We start from the raw sequence: 19,820 nt of genomic DNA, 5'->3' as shown, positions 1-19,820 counted from the left end.
TATAATCTTATGAATGCAAAATATTTTTTCAGGCACAAAATCTATAGTGGCTTTTAAAAAATTGGCTCAAAGTGTCTAATATTTGTAGGTGTATATCGCCTCAGTCATCTCATATTTTGGATGTATGATGAACGTATTTTTGCTGTTTTTTTTAAAAAATATTGCCGGTTATTCCAGGACATATTGCAAAAATTGTTCTGTCAGTTGATGCTGTTTTAGCCAATCAAGATTGACAAAAATAGAAGCATGTAATGAAATCTACAGTAGTAGACATTTAAAAAGTTAACATTTTCTGACAAACTGTAATTTGGTATACTGCATTTTTCTCTAATTTGGCACACGTTGGGGTTTTAATGGCAACCCTGATGTGAGTATATATGCATAGGTATTGAGATATATTCATACACAGTATAACTGTGATAAATTTAATTTACTAATTTATTTTATTTAGAGTGGCAAAAGTTGTTGCCCCCAAAAAGATAAAGCTAAATCAGGCTGAAGGGGAATTGAAGATTGCCATGGATGGTCTGAGAAAAAAACAAGCAGCCCTAAAGGAAGTTCAGGACAAATTGGCTATACTCCAACAAACTTTGGAATCAAAGAAGCAAGAGAAGGCTGATCTGGAGAATCAGGTATATAATACACATCAATAAAACTATTGCTAATACTGGGGCATTGAAAAAGTTGTTTAAAAATAAGGGGTTTTGCCCATCACATTTCTGCTTTTAACCTTCAACCCTGCCAAAGCTTAAATAAACCCCCCAGTTTTAGGCTACCATCATTTTTGTTCACTCTCATATGGTTATTAAACCATAGTGTAGGTATGGCATGGAGAATAAGTATGTGATAATTATGAGAATCATAAATGCAAAATATCACACGATATTATATCCCGTATATCTCCAATCATATGTGACTTGAGAATGCAGACTGAAATACAGAAATGAAAACATCAGGTGATCCAGAAAGGAAATCATTAGGTGATAATTTTTTCAACATTGCCCTGGCAATTTTACTTTACATTAACCTGGACTGAGCACGTCTAGACTGGGGTGAGTGTAGTTAACTATTCATAGTTATTCAGGATTGCCAGTTAATGTCATATGTGGTTTTTGTGAATTCATTGCTTGTCCACTAATATCACTAAACAGCCATCAGATATAGAAACTGGTAATGTTTAGAATCAGTACCCTTTTGTCTAGTAAGACCAAATTCTAAAGCTTGGTTTCTTTCCCTTTTCAGTAATTCAGTACTTTACAAAATAATGTGTCCTCCCTTTAAAAAAGAAGATTACAAGCATATTTTTAAACAACAGAGCAAAAGTTCTTCTTCAAGTAGATATAGCAATATATTCCATTTAGGTGTACGTATACCCAGCACACTGAAGCCATATCTATAGGGGCAGCACTCACACCTTGTGGCTGTACCCCCTCCTGTCACTATATAAGGATGGCCCTGCCCTGACTCCCCTCAGTTCCTTCTGACTGCCCGTGGCTAGAGTCAGAGCTCGGTGTGGTGTTTTCACCTCAAGTTTTCAGTCTCCGTTTTCTGAGGGTTTTTTTGTTTGTTTGTTTTCCTCTAGATCAGGGGTCGGCAACCTTTCAGAAGTGGTGTGCTGAGTTTTCATTTATTCACTTAAATTTAAGGTTTCGTATGCCAGTAATACATCTTAACGTTTTTTAGAAGTCTCTCTCTATAAGTCTATATATTATATAACTAAACTATTGTCGTATGTAAAGTAAACAAGGTTTTCAAAATGTTTAAGAAGCTTTATTTAAAATTAAATTAAAATGCTGATCTTACGTCGTCGGCCCACTCAGCCTGCTGCCAGCCTGGGGTTCCGTTCACCTAGGCTGGCAGCAGGCTGAGTGGGGCCTGCAGTGGGACCCTGGCTGGCAAGGGGCCGGCAGCCAGAACCCCGGGCCGGCAGCCAGAAACCCAGACCAGCAGCGGGCTGAGTGGGGCCGGCGGCCGGGACCCCAGACTGGCAGTGGGCTGAGTGGCTCAGCCCGCTGCCACTCAACCTGCTGCCAGTCTGGGGTTCAGTCCATGGCTCCTGCCAGCCAGGGTTCTGGCTGCTGGCCCCACTCAGCCCGCTGCCGGTCTGGGATCCCGGCCCTGCCCACGTAGAGTGGGTACCTACCTTCTCCCTGGTTCTAGCCCATTCTCTTCCTCTCTGTCTGCACTGAGCTGAGGGTGGGAGTGCACTGAGCACAGGGCTGGGGATGAAGGAGCAGGCTTGGGGTTGGGGTGCAGGCTCTGGCCAAGAGCTAGAATGAGGGAGGGGGCTCAGGGTTGGGGCAAGAGGTTTGGGTGTGGAGTGCTTACCTGGACAGCTCCCATTTGGTGCAAGGAGTGCAGGTGGGAATGTGGGGTGGTGGGGAAGGTGCAGGAGTTCCTGTTTGGTGCTCAGTGTGGGGGTGGGAATGTGAGGGGTGCAAGAGTCAGGACATGGGGTGTGAGGGGGCTGGGTATGTGTGGGGGTACTGGAGTCAGGGCTGGGGTCGTGGGGGGATGCAGGGGTCAGGACAGGAGGCTGGGGTGTGTGGGGCATGCAGGGGTCAGGGCAGAAGGCTGGGGTATGTAAGGGGAGTGCAGGGATCAGGGCAGAGGGCTGGGTGTGTGGGGGGTGCAGGGATCAGGGCAGAGGGCTGGGGTGTGTGTGGGGCTGTGTAAGCGTCAGGGCAGAGGGCTGGGGTCGTGGGCTGGGGTCATGGGGGTGCTCCCAGCCCCCGCCCAGAGTGGCTCACAGCAGGGGGCTGGAGGGGATATGCCCTGATTCCATCCCCCTTACTCAAGGCCCCGTCCCCACTTCTTCTCCGCCTCCTTCCCGGAGCAGGGAGTGCGCTGCGGCTCAGCTTCTCTCCCTCCCTCGCAAGGGCCATCAGCTGATCGGTGGCAGGGAGATGAGGAGGGGCAGGAATGCAGCACTCTGGGGGAAGAGGCGGGGGAGGGGGGAGCTTTCCTTCTCTGCAGCAGCAGCCGGCAGGACCAAGCTTCTTCATCCGGCCGGTGGGGGGAGGTGGGAGGAGGCAGAGAAGAGTGGGCCGGGGAGGGCAGGATTTTTAATGGCACGCTGCGGCCTGCCAGGGTCCTGGCCTGGGTTCGGCAACGGGCTGAGCGGGGCCGGCAGCTGGGACCCGGCAGGCAGCAGCCTGCCATTAAAAATCGGCTCGCGTTCCGTCTTTGGCACACGTGCCATAGGTTGCCAACCCCTGCTCTAGATATTCGTTAGTTAGAAGCATATTAGGTTTAGTTTAGTGTTAGAATAGTTGACTGCCCTGTGTGATGTCCTCACCACGGTTCAACCATTGTCTGTTGTATGTGGGATGGGGCATCCCTAGTAGTGATCCCCACACAAGGTGCTTGTTGTGTCTTGGTGAGGAACACATTAAGGAGTCGTGCTTAATCTGTAAGTCATTCTAGAAGAGGATTCAGGTGGCAAGAGACTTCTGGCTGAAGCAGCACCTTCTGGAGCAGGCCATGAGGCTTGCTTCAGTACTGAGACACTTGTCTGATCGGCGATTGTCTTTGGAACTGACAAGTGTTGTCGCTCCATGTTCTGACCCTGCTGTCTCCCGCAAGAGGAAGAGAAGTCATTTCCCCTTCTCTGGTGCAGCGAGGAAGAGGTCCCAAAAACTAATTGGAACTGTTCCAGGCATTGGAGAGATTCTTCCTCATATTTTAAGAGGAGGCACCATACACCTTCCTTGTATGTGGAAGTACTGGTCTGGTCTGGATGGTCTGTCTAACCACTTTCCAGTACTGCACTGAGATCAGCAGGGGCCCATAAGGACAAACAGTCCAAAAGGATGGACTTGATGGGGAGGAAGATTTATACCTCCTCTTCCCTGCAGATGCACATTGCAAACCAGAAGGTGTTGCCCTCTAAATACGCTTTATTAATTGGATAGCCACATCTAAGTTTGTGGACAATTTCCAGACGCCTCTAGGGAAGAGTTTAAGGCGTTTGTTGCAGAAGGCTATATGGTAGCCAAGACTCTGTTACAGTTAGCTCTGAATGTGGCAGGGGCCTTGGCCAGAATTCTGGCATCAGTTGTGACTATGTGCAGGGCCTCATGGCTGTAGAATTTGGATATTGTGCCCAATGTGCAGCAGATGATTGGGGACTTATCTTGATGATAAGATTTTGTCTTTGAAAAGGACTGACAAGACCCTGCACTCTTTTAAGGATTCCTGAGCTACTTTGTTTATACTGAGCTGTACAAAGACCCCACTGTAGTGGTCAACAACAACAGCAGTGATGCCACTCGCAGCATTTCTTTGGGCAGTTCCCCTTTCCTGTAAGGCAGAAGGACTACCCCATGAAGTGGCATAGATCACAGAGGTAAAATCCCTCTGGTTCTGGGTTTAACCAGCAGGCTCATCCTCCCCCATCATTCAGCAAGCACCCATTTTGACTTGTGTGTCCTGGGCAGTGATTCAGTGGTGACGTCCCCATCTTTGTTCCCCCCATTCAGGGACGGGCTGGCTTGTTTTTACAGGTTTCAGAGTAACAGCCGTGTTAGTCTGTCTTTGCAAAAAGAAAAGGAGTACTTGTGGCACCTTAGAGACTAACCAATTTATTTGAGCATGAGCTTTCGTGAGCTACAGCTCACTTCATCGGATGCATACCGTGGAAACTGCAGTAGACATTATATACACACAGAGACCATGAAACAATACCCCCTCCCACCCCATTGTCCTGCTGGTAATAGCTTATCTAAAGTGATCATCAGGTTGGGCCATTTCCAGCACAAATCCAGGTTTTCTCACCCTCCGCCCCCCCCCCCCCCAAACTCACTCTCCTGCTGGTAATAGCCCATCCAAAGTGACTTGATTATCATACACATTGTGAAGAGAGTGGTCACTTTGGATGGGCTATTACCAGCAGGAGAGTGAGTTTGGGGGGGGGGCGGAGGGTGAGAAAACCTGGATTTGTGCTGGAAATGGCCCAACTTGATGATCACTTTAGATAAGCTATTACCAGCAGGACAATGGGGTGGGAGGGGGTATTGTTTCATGGTCTCTGTGTGTATATAATGTCTACTGCAGTTTCCACGGTATGCATCCGATGAAGTGAGCTGTAGCTCACGAAAGCTCATGCTCAAATAAATTGGTTAGTCTCTAAGGTGCCACAAGTACTCCTTTTCTTGTTTTTACAGTGTTTGCAACTCAGTTACCATAGACAGGTGGGTCCTAAACACCTCCAGATTAGGTTATGCCATACTATTCTTCTCCATCCCTCCTCCCCATCTCCTACCACATCTCACTTCAGGAGCCCTCTCATGAGACACTGCTCTTCAAGCAGGTTCAGTCTCTACTGGCTTTGGGGACTGTAGAGGAAGTTCCACTGAAGCACTGGGGACAGGGATTCCACTCCCGCTATTTCCTGGTTCCCAAACCCAAGGGAGGGTTGAGACCTATTCTTGGTCTCCTTGACCTCAACAAATTCATCAGATACATGAGATTCTGGATGGTCACACGAGCAACTCTTCCCCTGCATTAAATCATAATAGCTAGTTTGCTGCCTTGGACCTTCAGGAATCAGGATGTTTATTTCCATGTATCAAGTCTCCTGACCCACAGGAGATTTCTCCAATTTGTCATGGCAGACTGGCACTATCAGGTCACCGTGCTCCCTTTTGTCTTCCACTCCCTGGTACCAAGTGCATGATTGTAGTGACAGCGTACCTCAGGAAGAAGGGAATTCATATCTTCCCATATCTGGACAATTGGTTACTATGGGAAAAGTCCAGAGAAGTCCTCTGTCATGTACAGTTCATGTTGCGCTTACAAGACCATCTATGTCTTATCCTAAACAATAGAAAGTCAACACTAGTCCCAAATCAAAGAATCAAGTTCATTGGGATCCTGATAGACTCTATGAGTTTGAGAGTATTTCTGCTGACTGACTGATTCTATGTGATTCACTACCTATGTTTGGAAATGCAGTGTCAGCCCTCAGCCACAGTCTGCGTATGCCTGAGGCTGCTAGGTCATGTGGCTGCATTAGGGTGACCAGACAGGAAGTGTGAAAAATTGGGATGGGGATGGGGGGGGTAATAGAAAAAAGAAAAAGACCCCAAAATCAGTATTGTCCCTATAAAATCGGGACATCTGGTCACCCTAGGCTGTATGCACACAGATAGTCCAATTTGACAGATTGTGCCTCTACAAATGTGGCAGAAGTTGGTCTATCGTCTGAATTGTCATCTCTTGGACACACCGTCTGACTTCCTCCACTGATCTTGGACTCCTTATGGCAGTGGTTCTCAACTCTGGTCCACTGCTTGTTCAGGGAAAGCCCCTGGTGGGCTGGGCCAGTTTGTTTACCTGCTGCGTCCGCAGGTTCGGCTGATCGCGGCGCCCACTGGCCGCGGTTCGCCACTCCAGGCCAGTGGGGGCTGCAGAAAGCGGCGCAGGCCGAGGGATGTGCTGGCCACTCTTCCCGCAGCCCCCATTGGCCTGGAGCGGTGAAATGCGGCCAGTGGGATCTGTGATTAGCCGAACCTGTGGACGTGGCAGGTAAACAAACCAGCCCGGTGCGCCAGAGTTGAGAACCATTGACTTATGGTGATGGACGGTTCAGGGCAATGTGTCCAGGGTATGCCCTTTGCTTGGTCTGCAGCAATTAGGACTTTTGTCACTGATGCCTCCTTAATAGGTTGGGGAGCTCACCTGGAGTTGCTGAATGTTCAAACCCTGTGGGCAGAACAGGAAACTTCTCTTTATATTAATGTCCTGGAAGTTTGTGTCATCTACAGTGCCTGACAGGCCCTTCGAGATCATGTCAGGGACTCAGGACTTCACTGACAATACTACCATGATGTATTATGTGAACAGACATGGGGAGCATACTCCAAAGTGCTGTGTCAAGAGGCAGTCAGGGTCTGGCAGTTTTGTACTGGGGAAAACATTACCCCTGTGGCTGATCATTCACCTGGGATCCAAAATCATCTATCAGATTCCCTCAGCAGAAATTTCACCCTGAACCATGATTAGTCTCTGAAGCCCATAAGAAGGAACAATGAGTTGCACACATAAAAAATGGAAAATGACTGCCTAGGAAGGAGTACTGTAGAAAAGGATCTGGGGGTCATAGTGGATCACAAGCTAAATATGCATCAACAGTATAACACTGTTGCAAAAAAAGAAAACATCATTCTGGGATGTATTAGCAGGAGTATTGTAAGCAAGACACAATAAGTAATTCTTCCATTCTTCTTTGAGTGCCAGTCCCTATGTGGATTCCAAACATGGGTGTGCATGTGCTGTAGCCAGAACTGTTCATAGCAGTGTCCGTTGATCCATGCGTAACATCATTCATTGGCCATGAGGCTTAGAGAGGCTGTGCGAGTTGACATCACTCCAGTTCCTTCTTACTGGTGCATGACCAGAGCTGGAATCCCCTGTTCTTCTGTGCTCTTAGCCACCTAAGAGTACTGTGTTCAAACCTTTCATCGTATATATTTTCTTACCTAGTTAGTTAGTTGTCCGTTATTCATCATAGTTAGGTTCTCCCCGTGGATTTTCCCTCTTGGGGACTTCTCCTACCTCCTGGCACAGGCACTATGTCCTGTCAAGCCGGCTTAAAAACCTGTGCCTCATGCCTTCATTCCTCAGTGAGCGACGAACACACCCATTGCCTGTACTGCCTGTGTGACGCCCACATAGGTTCCTGCTGCTCCATCTGCTGCTCATTCCCATCGCAGACTTGAGCAGCTTCTGAACTTCACTTCTGTAATTTTTTAATAGAGGAGGCAATGCGCCCTCATACGCAACTGGACTCGGTTCTGACAGAACTACTGGAGCAGCGTCCATCACTGGCAGCGAGCACCTCACCGGGGTTCCTCACGTGCGGCACTGCCACATCCACCTAAGCCCCAACACATGCACAAGAAGCCTGGGCACAAAGGCGTCTCCCTGATGGGGACCGCCTCAAAACTCAGCATTATCTCCCTGAGCTGTGATAGGTAGGGTAAGAAGTTGCACTTCACCACAGAAGATTCATCTTCGACTTCGGTTCTGGTCCTGAAGAGAGCGCGCATGGAACACTACTCCAAACGCTGTCGCTCACCATCAGCCCCACCGTCTATCCCAAAATCGGGGCCTTCTACTTCACTCCTAGCACCATCAACTCCACCGGGACCCTTGGGCTTGACTCACGCGGTTCCACATACTCTGAGCTGTTTATCACCTTTGATACCGTTGGCAGAGCTGATGTTACTCTTTGCAGGCATTCCACCATGCACTGGACCTCCGACTGGCTCCAGACTTCTTTCTCCAGCCAGTGAACTCCTTGTCTTCCATCATTCTCTGCTGGCTACGGTGACGGACAAGCCCCTTTTCTCATCGACCATCTTCCTGCTCCACGCCTGGCACTGACGGTCCCACCAGTGCCAACGGCTCCTCCTTTCCCGGACCCTTCAGAGTCTGACTGGTCTTCCAACCTGGACATGGCCCTTTCCCCAACTCGCTCTTATACAGCCCAGGCCCTCAACACCAGCCTTATCCTCCAGACTATGGTCTTGCAGCTGATCTATGTTCCAGTACCCATGTGTACTGCTGATGCATGGCGACCCCTACTCCTGGCCTTGCTGGCCTTCAGGGGACACCTACCATCATCACGATATGCATCATCTACTCAGCTCATCTCCTGCTCCTACCATCACCCTTTGGACATTCCTGCTCCATCGGCCCTGGCTGCACCATCAGAGCCAACCATCCCTACAGGCGCTTTGTCGTCACCGGACAGTGTCCTTATTCCGCCTTCCCTCTTACCATCAGATGACCACGCAGAGTACCAGTTCCTGCTCGGTCGCATGGCTACTATTCTCAGTCTTCTGGTGGAAGATATTCAGGACCCCAGCACCAATTCCTGGACATCCTTCAACCTCCTGGACCCCCTTGTACAGCCTTACCCATCCACAGTACAGCTGGGCCAGGCAGTGTGGCACACGCCACCATCTTGCACCCCTACACCAAAAAGGGAAGAACATTGGTATTTCATTCCCTCTAAGGGCACTGATTTTATTTTTACCCACCCACCACCTAACTCCCTGAACGTGCCCATCAAGAACATTTCAAATCTACCCCCTGTGACTGTGCTGCCAAGAAACTAAACTTCATGGGTCGCAAGGTTTATTCATCAGCAGGATTACAGTTCCGTATTGCCCGCTACCAGGTTGTTTTGCCAAATACGACTTCCTGTCCTACTCTAAGCTGGCAGACTTCCAAGACTGTCTCCCATCAGACTGACAGCAGGAGTTCCAGCACCTGCTAGATGAGAGCAAACTGGTAGTCAAGGTTGCTCTCCAGGCCATGGTTGATGCAGCAGACACCGCGTTTCACTCCTTGCCATCAGCATAGTTCTCCATCATGACTCTTGGCTCCAGTCTAGCAGCTTACCCAAAGTGGTCCAGATGACCCTCAAGAACTTCCCTTTCGATTTTAACAAATTATTCAGTAACAAAACTGATGAGTCCTTTCACTCCCTTAAGGAATCCCGAGCTACTCTCCCTTCTTTGGGCATCTATACTCCAACCCCCACCTGCTGACACCACCATCCATCCTTCCACCCTTGCCCTCAGACCACTACTATGAACTGTTCCGGCTCCGGCACATGGCATGCATGCACATTCGCATTTGGAATCCAGATATGACATTGTAAACAAGTTGATAGGACATTGTAAACAACTTGAATTGGGAGCTGGTGGGGATTCTGCAGAGTCCCAACCCCCCACAGTTGAGAAGTGAATGTAAAAGAATTGAATTAAATTATTATTAAATCATACCTTTTGTTAAAGTAGAAAAATACTTTAAAAGACTACTTGATTAAAAAAACAACCTAGAATGTGAATTCATAAGGATGTTTTATGAGAGAAGGAACATGAGTGCTGGGTCACTTCCTCAAATATTGATATTTTCTATATCACATACAAAGTTATTAGGAGTTCAGTCATAGAATCATAGAATATTAGGGTTGGAAGAGACCTCAGGAGGTCATCTAGTCCAATCCCCTGCTCAAAGCAGGACCAACACCAACTAAATCATCCCAGCCAAGTCTTTGTCAAGCCAGGCCTTAAAAACCTCTAAGGATGGAGATTCCACCACTTCCCTAGGTAACCCAGTTCAGTGTTTCACTACCCTCCTAGTGAAACAGTGTTTCCTAATATCCAACCTAGACCTCCCCCACTGCAACTTGAGACCATTGCTTCTTATTCTGTCATCTGCCACCACTGAGAACAGCCTAGCTCCATCCTCTTTGGAACCCCCCTTCAGGTAATTGAAGGCTGCTATCAAGTCCCTCCTCACTCTTCTCTTCTGCAGACTAAATAACCCCAGTTCCCTCAGCCTCTCCTCGTAAGTCATGTGCCTCAGCCCCCTAATCATTTTTGTTGCCCTCCACTGGATTCTCTCCAATTTGTCCACATCCTTTCTGTAGTGGGGGGGGGGCCAAAAGTGTATGCAGTACTCCAGGTGTGGCCTCATCAGTGCCAAATAGAGAGGAATAATCACTTCCCTCAATCTGCTGGCAGTGCTCCTACTAATACAGCCCAATATGCCATTGGTCTTCTTGGCAACAAGGGCACGCTGCTGACTAATATCCAGCTTCTCGTCCACTGTAATCCTCAAGTCCTTTTCTGGAGAACTGCTGCTTAGCCAGTCGGTCCCCAGCCTGTAGTGGTGCATGGGATTTTTCTTTCCTAAGTGAAGAACTCTGTACTTGTCCTTGTTGAACCTCATAGATGTCTTTTGGCCCAATCCTCCAATTTGTCTAGGTCACTCTGGACCCTATCTCTACCCTCCAACATATCTACCTCTCCCCCCATCTCAGTGTCATCTGCGAATTTGCTGAGGGTGCAACTAATCCCATCATCCAGATCATTAATAAAGATGTTGAACAAAACCGGCCTCAGGACCGACCCCTGGGGCACTCCATTTGATATTGGCTGCCAACTAGACATCGAGTTGTTGATCACTACCCATTGAGTCCGACAATCTAGCTAGCTTTCTGTCCACCTTATAGTCCATTCATCCAATCAATACTACTTTAACTTGCTGGCAAGAATACTGTGGGAGACCGTATCAAAAGCTTTGTTAAAGTCAAGATATATCGCATCCACCGCTTTCCCCATATCCACAGAACCCGTTATCTCATCACAGAAGGCAATCAGGTTGTTCAGGCATGACTTGTCCTTGGTGAACCCAAGTTGACGGTTCATGATCACCTTCCTCTCCTCCAAGTGCTTCAAAATGGATTCCTTGAGGACCTGCTCCATGATTTTGCCGGGGACTGAAGTGAGGCTCACCGGACTGTAGTTCCCCTGGTTCTCTTTTTTCCCTTTTTAAAATATGGGTACTATATTTGCCTTTTTCCAATTGTCCGGGACCTCCCCCGATCGCCATGAATTTTCAGAGATCATGACCAATGGCTGTGCAATCACATTAGCCAACTCCCTCAGCACCCTTGTATGCATTAGATGTGGACCCATGGTCTTGTGCACATCCAGCTTTTCTAAAACCATCCTTTAACCTATTCTTTCACCACTGAGGGCTGCTCACCTACTCACCATGCTGTGTTGCCCATTGCAGCATTCTGGGAGCTGCCCTTGTCTGTGAAGACAGAGGCAAAAAAAGCATTGAGTACTTCAGCCTTTTCCACATCATCTGTCACTAGGTTGCCTCCCTCATTCAGTAAGGGGCCCACACTTTCTTTGACTTTCTTCTTGTTGCTAATATACCTAAAGAAACCCTTCTTGTTACTCTTAACATCTCTTGCTAGCTGCAACTCCAATTGTGCCTTGGCCTTCCTGATTACACCCCTGTATGCTCTAGCAATATTTTTATACTCCTCCCTAGTCATCTGTCCAAATTTCCACTTCTTGTAAGCTTCCTTTTTGAGTTTAAGCTCACCAAAGATTTCACTCTTAAGCCAAGCTGGTCACCTGCCATATTTGCTATTCTTTCTGCACTTCGGGATGGTTTGTTCCTGCTCCCTCAATAAGGCTTCTTTAAAATACAGTCAGCTCTCCTGGACTCCTTGCCCCCTCCTATTATCCTCCCAGGGGATCCCGCCCATTAGTTCCCTAAGGGAGTCAAAGTCTGCTTTTCTGAAGTCCAGGGTCCGTATTTTGCTACTCTCCTTTCTTCCTTTTTTCAGGATCCTGAACTCAACCATCTCATGGTCACTGCTGCCTAGGTTGCCACCCACTTCTACTTCCCCTACCAATTCTTCCCTGTTTGTAAGCAGCAGGTTAAGAGGAGCATTTGTACCAGGAAGTTGTCCCCAACACTCTCCAAAAACTTCCTGGATTGTCTGTGCACTGCTGTATTGCTCTCCCAGCAGATGTCAGTGTGATTGAAGTACCCCATTAGAACCAGGGCCTGTGATCTGGAGACTTCAGTTATTTGTCCAAAGAAAGCCTCGTCTACCTCATCCTTCTGATCCGGTGGTCTATAGCACACGCCCACCACGACATCACCCTTGTTGCTCTCGCCTCTAAACTTAACCCAAAGACTCTCAACAGGCTTTTCTCCAGTTTCAAACTGGAGCTCTGAGCAATCATACCACTCTCTTACATACGATACAACTCCTCCACCTTTCCTCCTGTACCAGTCCTTCATGAACAGTTTATACCCCTCCATGACAGTGCTCCAGTCATGTGAACTGCCCCACCAAGTTTCTGTTATTCCAATCACATTATAGTTCCTTGATTGTGCCAGGACTTCCAATTCTTCCTGCTTGTTTCCCAGGCTTCTTGCATTCATGTACATGCACCTAAGAAAACTAGCCAATTGCCCTACTTTCTCAGTATGAATCAGGAGGCTTCCCGTCTTGTACCCTCTGCCTTGTGTTTCCTCCCAGTATCCCACTCCCCCACTTACCTCTGGGCTTGGGTCACCATCCCCCGGTGAACCTAGTTTAAAGCCTCCTCACTAGGTTAGCAAGCCTGCCTGCGAAGATGCTCTTCCCTCTCTTTGTTAGGTGAATCCCATCTCTTCCTAGCAACCTTTCTTTCCGGAACTACATCCCATGGTCGAAAAATCCAAAGCCCTCTCTCCCACAGCACCTGTGTAACCACATATTCACCTCCACAGTTCAATGGTCCCTACCTGGGCCTTTTCCTTCAACAGGGAGGATGGACGAGAACATGACTTGCGCCTCAAACTTCCTTTATCCTTCTTCCCAGAGCCATGTAGTCTGTTCATCATATGACGTAAATCAAAACATGTAAATAATCCACAGCACAAGTGCTGCCATTATATGCAATTTATTTTTTGTTTTTGAGGTTGACCTGTGCAGCAAAAAGCTACAGAGAGCAGAACAATTGATTGGAGGCCTTGGTGGTGAGAAAACTCGCTGGAGCCAGACTGCTCTGGAGCTGGGGAAGCAGTACATCAATTTGACTGGAGATATCCTCATTTCTTCAGGAATTGTGGCTTACCTGGGAGCCTTCACATCCAGCTATAGACAAGTAATGAATACAGTGTTTTATCTAAATGGTTTTGTATTAAACCAACCAAACATTTTTTTCTCCTGCTAAAATATTTAGATTTTTAAAAACATGTTTTAATTGACTTCAAAAATTGACTTCAAAAATTTCAAGAATCGAAAAAACAGGTTTTTCTTTGTGTGTGTGCGTGCGCGCATGTGTATAAGGCTTTGAACTTCACTTAGAAGAACTCAGGGGAACTCTTCATTCATATTTCTCTACTATTTGCTAACAACATTAATTGTAAAATACCTGAACCTTGTGGCTGGTTTTCTCAAATGTCTGTAAAGTGACTGCAAGTAACTTTATGCCTCATGGCCTTGATTTGCTACCATTATAGTCAATGCCTAAATTCACACTGAGTTCTGTGGGAGCAGGAGCAGGTCCTATGTCTGCAGAATCACTGGTCAGCAACTAGAGTGTAAATGTATTTAAAGTGTAATAATTCTTTAGAAAAAGGAGAAGCAGGGAAATAAAGTAGACTTAATATCATAATCAATTTGTATGTTTAATTCCCATTGACATAAATGGAAGTTGTGTTTGTAAAATAACTACAGGATTAGGACCTGACGTCAAAATTTTCAACTAGCTGCTCATTTTGGATGCCTCCATTTTTGGATGCCTAATTTGATGCACTTTTGCTCTTATGTTCAGATTTGCTGAACAGCTGGATCTCTCATTGGCTTCAGCTGAAGAAATGATTGCTCAACACAGCTGAAAATCAAGCCCAGGTTGTCACAAGTTGGGCACCCAAAAATAGAGGCATCTAAAATCAATGACCACTTTTGAAAATTGAGTCTAACGTTTGAGCCTAAATCTTTTTTTCCTTATCTCCACTTAACTACTTTTACTGTCTTATCTTCCCTTATCTTTCTTTCTTTAGAAAATTCTGTAAGATCTCCCAAACTTTATTTTTTTCATCATTTCCACATTTTGACATTATTCTTTTAGTGTTTTACTTTGCAAGAGCTTATTTTGCCTACAGTTTTTTCCTGTTCCCAATTACTGAATTTTGAGAGAATGTAATTGTGTATTGGATGAAAGCAGCCATTTATCAGGCATATTTAGTATGGCTAGGTATCAGACCTTTGGTAAAAGATTATTGGGGTTCTGAAAAGTGGTGATTGGGGGATCCTGCCTGCCAGTCTGGACAAGCAAAGGCAATTTTATTCTTATTCGTTTAGCAATAACTAAACTTTACTGGTTTTACTCAAGAAATTTAGTTTAGTGTAGCCTTATGGAACTGGTGGTGGGAACTCATTGTCTGATATGAAACTAAAGTGTTTACTTCTTTGTATAACAGTAGCTGTGACCTCCTGACAGCTATTTTTTATTTTAATATATATACAGCCTCTTTGTCGTTGTCTGTGTTATCATTATGTATTCATTCAGTGGCTGTTTCAGCCTTTCCTGAGACTCTGGATAGTACTTTCACATTTGCTCATTTTGCAGTTTCTCATTCTCTCAGGAAGCTAATTCCTTTATTTCCTCCAGTTTTTCAAAGAACAAAGCTTTTATTTCTTTTGGCACCTTGGTTTTGAATAAAGTACTAGAGCCTTCAGTTGACATCTCTGTGAATGTTCTCTGTCCCCTGAGAATCATTTCTAAATTTGTGATGGCTGTTGCCTTGGAAAGGAACATGAATAAACTTCAGGCTTTGATGTTCACTCTTTTGTTTAGAGTGCTGTGTTTTGTAAGGACAATAAAATGCTTTGGCCTAATGCAAAGCTTTCAGTCAAGGTTGTGTCTCAATTCCATGTGAAACAGTCCGTTTGTTTTAGGTTATATCAGGGGTCGGCAACCTTTCAGAAGTGGTGTGCCGAGTCTTCATTTATTCACTCTAATTTAAGGTTTCACATGCCAATAATACATTTTAACGTTTTTAGAAGGATTCTTTCTATAAGTCTTTATTATATAACTAAACTATTGTTGTATGTAAAGTAAATAAGGTTTTAAAAATGTTTAAGAAGCTTCATTTAAATTAAATTAAATTAAAATGCAGAGCCCCCTGGACCGGTGGCCAGGACCCGGGTAGTGTGAGTGCCACTGAAAATCACCTTGTGTGCTGCCTTTGGCACGTGTACCATAGGTTGCCTACCCCTGGGCTATATCTACACTTAAAACACTACAGTGGCTCATTCTTCACCTACCAGACTTGGGGGAGGAGAGGGCAGAGCTCGGGACTCTGCTTTGCAGCGGAGTGGTGGCATAGGGGCTCCTACCCAGCGGGGAAGGGGGGTCTTGGGCCTTCTGCTCTGCAGGGCACTGTGGTCAAAATTCAGGTTGTGCATTTGATTGGGATTGTGAAGAATTGGATGTGTGCATCGTTATTTATTGGAATTGAAAGGGATTTTTTCTGTGGAGATGAGGAGATGGAGTGCATTTGGATATTAGGATGTTTGGGTAGTAAGTCATGTGAATTAAGGCCTCTATGGCTTTTAATGTTGCCTTAACTGATAATTTATTTTTTTTAAATTGCATTAAGAGGAAATGCTCTTGAGTAACCTTCATTTCAAGTGAATGAAGTTTTTTGTATAGGAATAAATATTGTACTATTTCTATTGTCACTAATGTATCTTTGAAAAATAAAAAGATGCAGTTGACAAATCTGCATTAGCTGAAAATGTTTGTTGCAGCTAAGAGTTCACAGACCATTATTAAAATCTGATTAGTTTAGGAACAAAATCTTATGCTTAGCTAGGGAAAGTAGTGTAATCTCAAAGTGACGTTTGACTAGTGAGCACAATTTTAAAACATGTTCTGTTTAAAATATAAACAAAACCCCCTCAAATGCCAGCGGATCCAGACCCAGTAGGTTCCAGTTATGTAGGGAAATTCTCCAGTGTCAAAAAGCTGTCATAACAACTCCTACATCATCCATTCTCCAGGCCCTTGGATGGAATGTGTCTGAAAATGGCATGTGTCTGGAGCATCCCTATGCCATAGCAATCAGCTGCCAGAAAGGCATCCTGTGTAGAACTGACCCCAAGAACAGAGGAATGCAAATGTAGCCTAAAACCAGATATGTTGCTTCATCTCTTCTTTCTTGCACTGAGCGTTGCTCAGCGTGACTGAAGGAACTGGCCCTGTATGTTCTACATAACAGTGGTTACTGTTTTAATTTCTTATGTGTGTTTCTTTGTTAGTGTTTAGACAAGTAGAGAAATGACTTTACTGTGGCAGTGGTTTGGGGGAAAGAGTTGAAAAAATATAGATAAATGTATTGACAGTTTTATAAATCTTATAAATGTAATAGGGAACAGACAAAACTTTGGTTAACATTTGCATTCTTGTCTTCTAGAATCAAACAAATGAGTGGACATCAGTGTGTAAAATGAGAGATATTCCTTGCTCAGATGATTTTTCCCTAACAAATACTTTGGGAGAACCTGTTAAGATCAGAGCTTGGAACATTGCTGGATTACCATCTGACATGTTTTCTGTTGATAATGGTATCATTATCTCGTAAGTAGAAAATTCACATCTGCTAGCTTTCATTAAATAGCTTCTTACAGCATACTTTTCAGTTATTACTTTTATGGACACATTATATTACTTTGTGGCAAGTTCAACAATTAAACTAAACAAAAACAAGGCTGTTTTTATTTTTTACTATATATTTTTTTCAAGGCTTCTAGTGTTGTCTTCTCCCCTCTTTTAATTCTCATGAGTTGCTGTAAAGGGATTGAACTTTTTTGATGTTAGAAGTGTGCAATAAACTACATTTTATGAACACATGTAGTAATTTTACTTGTAAATGCCAGAGCAAATTTTGGATTCCTCTTGGTAGGGTAAACTTGGAGTAGACTAACAGCAGGAAACGTTCAGCTCTATGAAATGAGACTGTTATTCTGAAGCTTTAATAGATTAATACCCTGCACTTGTGGAATTCAGAGGCAGTTCAACGTTGTTGCTGGACGCTCCAGGATTATGCCTCAGGCCACCAGCAGAGTTCTTCCGAAGCTGTAGAAATACCCCAACAATCAATTATTAGCATTAAAACAACAAACTTTGTATAATGAATTAATGAACCTTAAGGCAAATATATGTTGAATTCTCCCTTTAGATAAAAATTTCAATTTGCTACACATTTTATTCCCATCACTTAGCAGACTACCTTGGTGGGGAGCTTCTAATGGAAAATTATCAAATAACAAATTCTGCTGCACAGCTTCTCTCCTCCTTCATCACTATTGGGAAGTAGTGAGCAGTGAATAAAGTAGGGTGGAGTGGGAGAAGAAGCAGAGTTTAAGTACAGGAGTTTTGTGGTAGAATATTGGGTAGAAATGAAAGTGTCTCTCCAATCCATATAAAGTTAGAGCTTTGTGATTCAAAGAATTATTTGGGAACCGACTCTGAGGCACCTTCCTACCAATAGAAGGTTTCCATTTGTCTGCAGAAGCTATTTTGCAAATCTTGCTGAGATGAGGCACCTTACCCACCAATGCCACTAGTGACCTTGTAGATGAAGTCTTCCTTCCTAGTCTTTAAATAGTTTCCTGGATGCCCAGCACACCAACTGATTTTAACATCTTGCCTGCAGCAACTTTGAGGCCCTAAGGCTCTGTCATGTTGAACAGAGTGAGATGAACAGGATACAGTTGGCTAGTGTATTGCATGTGCTTCAGATATCTCTTTCAAACTCTAGGAATGCCTATTCATGCGACAACCTTTTAAAGAGATGCTAAAGATGGGTACAGAATGATGGGAACATTGTTTCTCTGGAACTAAGGAAAGAAGAACTTACATTGAACAGAAAGGTTTCTGGAGTTATAAGAGTGACCTTTTCCTCATGGCAACAGCAGTGTAGTACTTGTATAGATAGGGGAATTGGTTCCAAAACCTGGCTTCATGAAGTAAAGTCAAATAGAAATGTCAGTAACAAGCTTGTTCACATTAATCAGACTGACTGATTAAACGTCTGATAATACTCAGATGGGGAGTTTGATCTTCCTTTTTCCAGGGCTGATACTTAATTTCCCATGGCACTTGGTTATAATATGTCAGTCAGCTAGAACCTCTAGTGTAGCTGAGATCACCACAACTTTTTAAATGGTAAGAAATTCTGCATCTTTCCTGATACTAGTAAAATATCTGTAAGGAAGGAAGACACTTCTTGTAAGATCTGAAGGAGACATAGGAATTAGCAAACTCTCAGTGGCCACTGCTTAATTCTTCAGAAGAAGGTGCAAGAAACTCCATAGTGGCCAACTATGGAAACACATTCCAATAATGAAAGTTTCTTCATAAAGTTACTTAGGTAGTGGTTGTCTTAGGCCCTGAAACATAAGTAATTATATCCTTTCTAAATAGTTTATGTAAGAGAACTGTGGCTGTTCTCATTATTCATTTAAATATTCAGTCCTTTTTGAATTCTGCCAAGTTCTTGGCCTCCTCCGTTCTGGTCTCTCTGCCCTGGTCTACACTAGGACTTAGGTCGAATTTAGCAGTGTTAAATCGATGTAAACCTGCACCCGTCCACACGATGAAGCCCTTTTTTTCGACTTAAAGGGCTCTTAAAATCAATTTCCTTACTCCCCCCTGACAAGTGGATTAGCGCTTAAATCGGCCTTGCCGGGTCGAATTTGGGGTACTGTGGACACAATTCGACGGTATTGGCCTCCGGGAGCTATCCCAGAGTGCTCCATTGTGACCGCTCTGGACAGCACTCTCAACTCAGATGCACTGGCCAGGTAGACAGGAGAAGAACCGCGAACTTTTGAATCTCATTTCCTGTTTGGCCAGTGTGGCAAGCTGCAGGTGACCATGCAGAGCTCATCAGCAGAGGTGACCATGATGGAGTCCCAGAATCGCAAAAGAGCTCCAGCATGGACTGAACGGGAGGTACAGGATCTGATCACTGTATGGGGAGAGGAATCTGTGCTATCAGAACTCCGTTCCAGTTTTTGAAATGCCAAAACCTTTGTCAAAATCTCCCAGGGCATGAAGGACAGAGGCCATAACAGGGACCCGAAGCAGTGCCGCGTGAAACTTAAGGAGCTGAGGCAAGCCTACCAGAAAACCAGAGAGGCGAACGGCTGCTCCGGGTCAGAGCCCCAAACATGCCGCTTCTATGATGAGCTGCATGCCATTTTAGGGGGTTCAGCCACCACTACCCCAGCTGTGGTGTTTGACTCCTTCAATGGAGATGGAGACAACATGGAAGCAGGTTTTGGGGACGAAGAAGATGATGATGATGAGGAGGTTGTAGATAGCTCACAGCAAGCAAGTGGAGAAACCGGTTTTCCCAACAGCCAGGAACTTTTTCTCACCCTGGGCCTGGAGCCTGTACCCCCCGAACCCACCCAAACCCTCCTGAAC

At 45.2% G+C, this 19,820-nt stretch overlaps 1 protein-coding gene across 1 annotated transcript in view; it reads left to right on the top strand.

Moving 5' to 3' along the window:
• DNAH7 (dynein axonemal heavy chain 7) overlaps nt 1–19,820 on the top strand; it is a 294,918-nt gene that overhangs the window by 212,152 nt on the left and 62,946 nt on the right. The window contains exons 44-46 of the mRNA XM_077829629.1: nt 452–632; nt 13,296–13,481; nt 16,801–16,964. Of these exons, the coding sequence (XP_077685755.1) occupies nt 452–632; nt 13,296–13,481; nt 16,801–16,964 (531 nt within the window). The remainder of the gene's footprint in view (nt 1–451; nt 633–13,295; nt 13,482–16,800; nt 16,965–19,820) is intronic.

This window comes from Eretmochelys imbricata, chromosome 11, assembly GCF_965152235.1.
Source record: "Eretmochelys imbricata isolate rEreImb1 chromosome 11, rEreImb1.hap1, whole genome shotgun sequence".
In the NCBI taxonomy this organism is placed as follows: Eukaryota; Metazoa; Chordata; order Testudines; family Cheloniidae; genus Eretmochelys; species Eretmochelys imbricata.
Note: the sequence above shows the minus strand (reverse complement) of the source record. Positions and strands in the feature narration are given on the sequence as shown.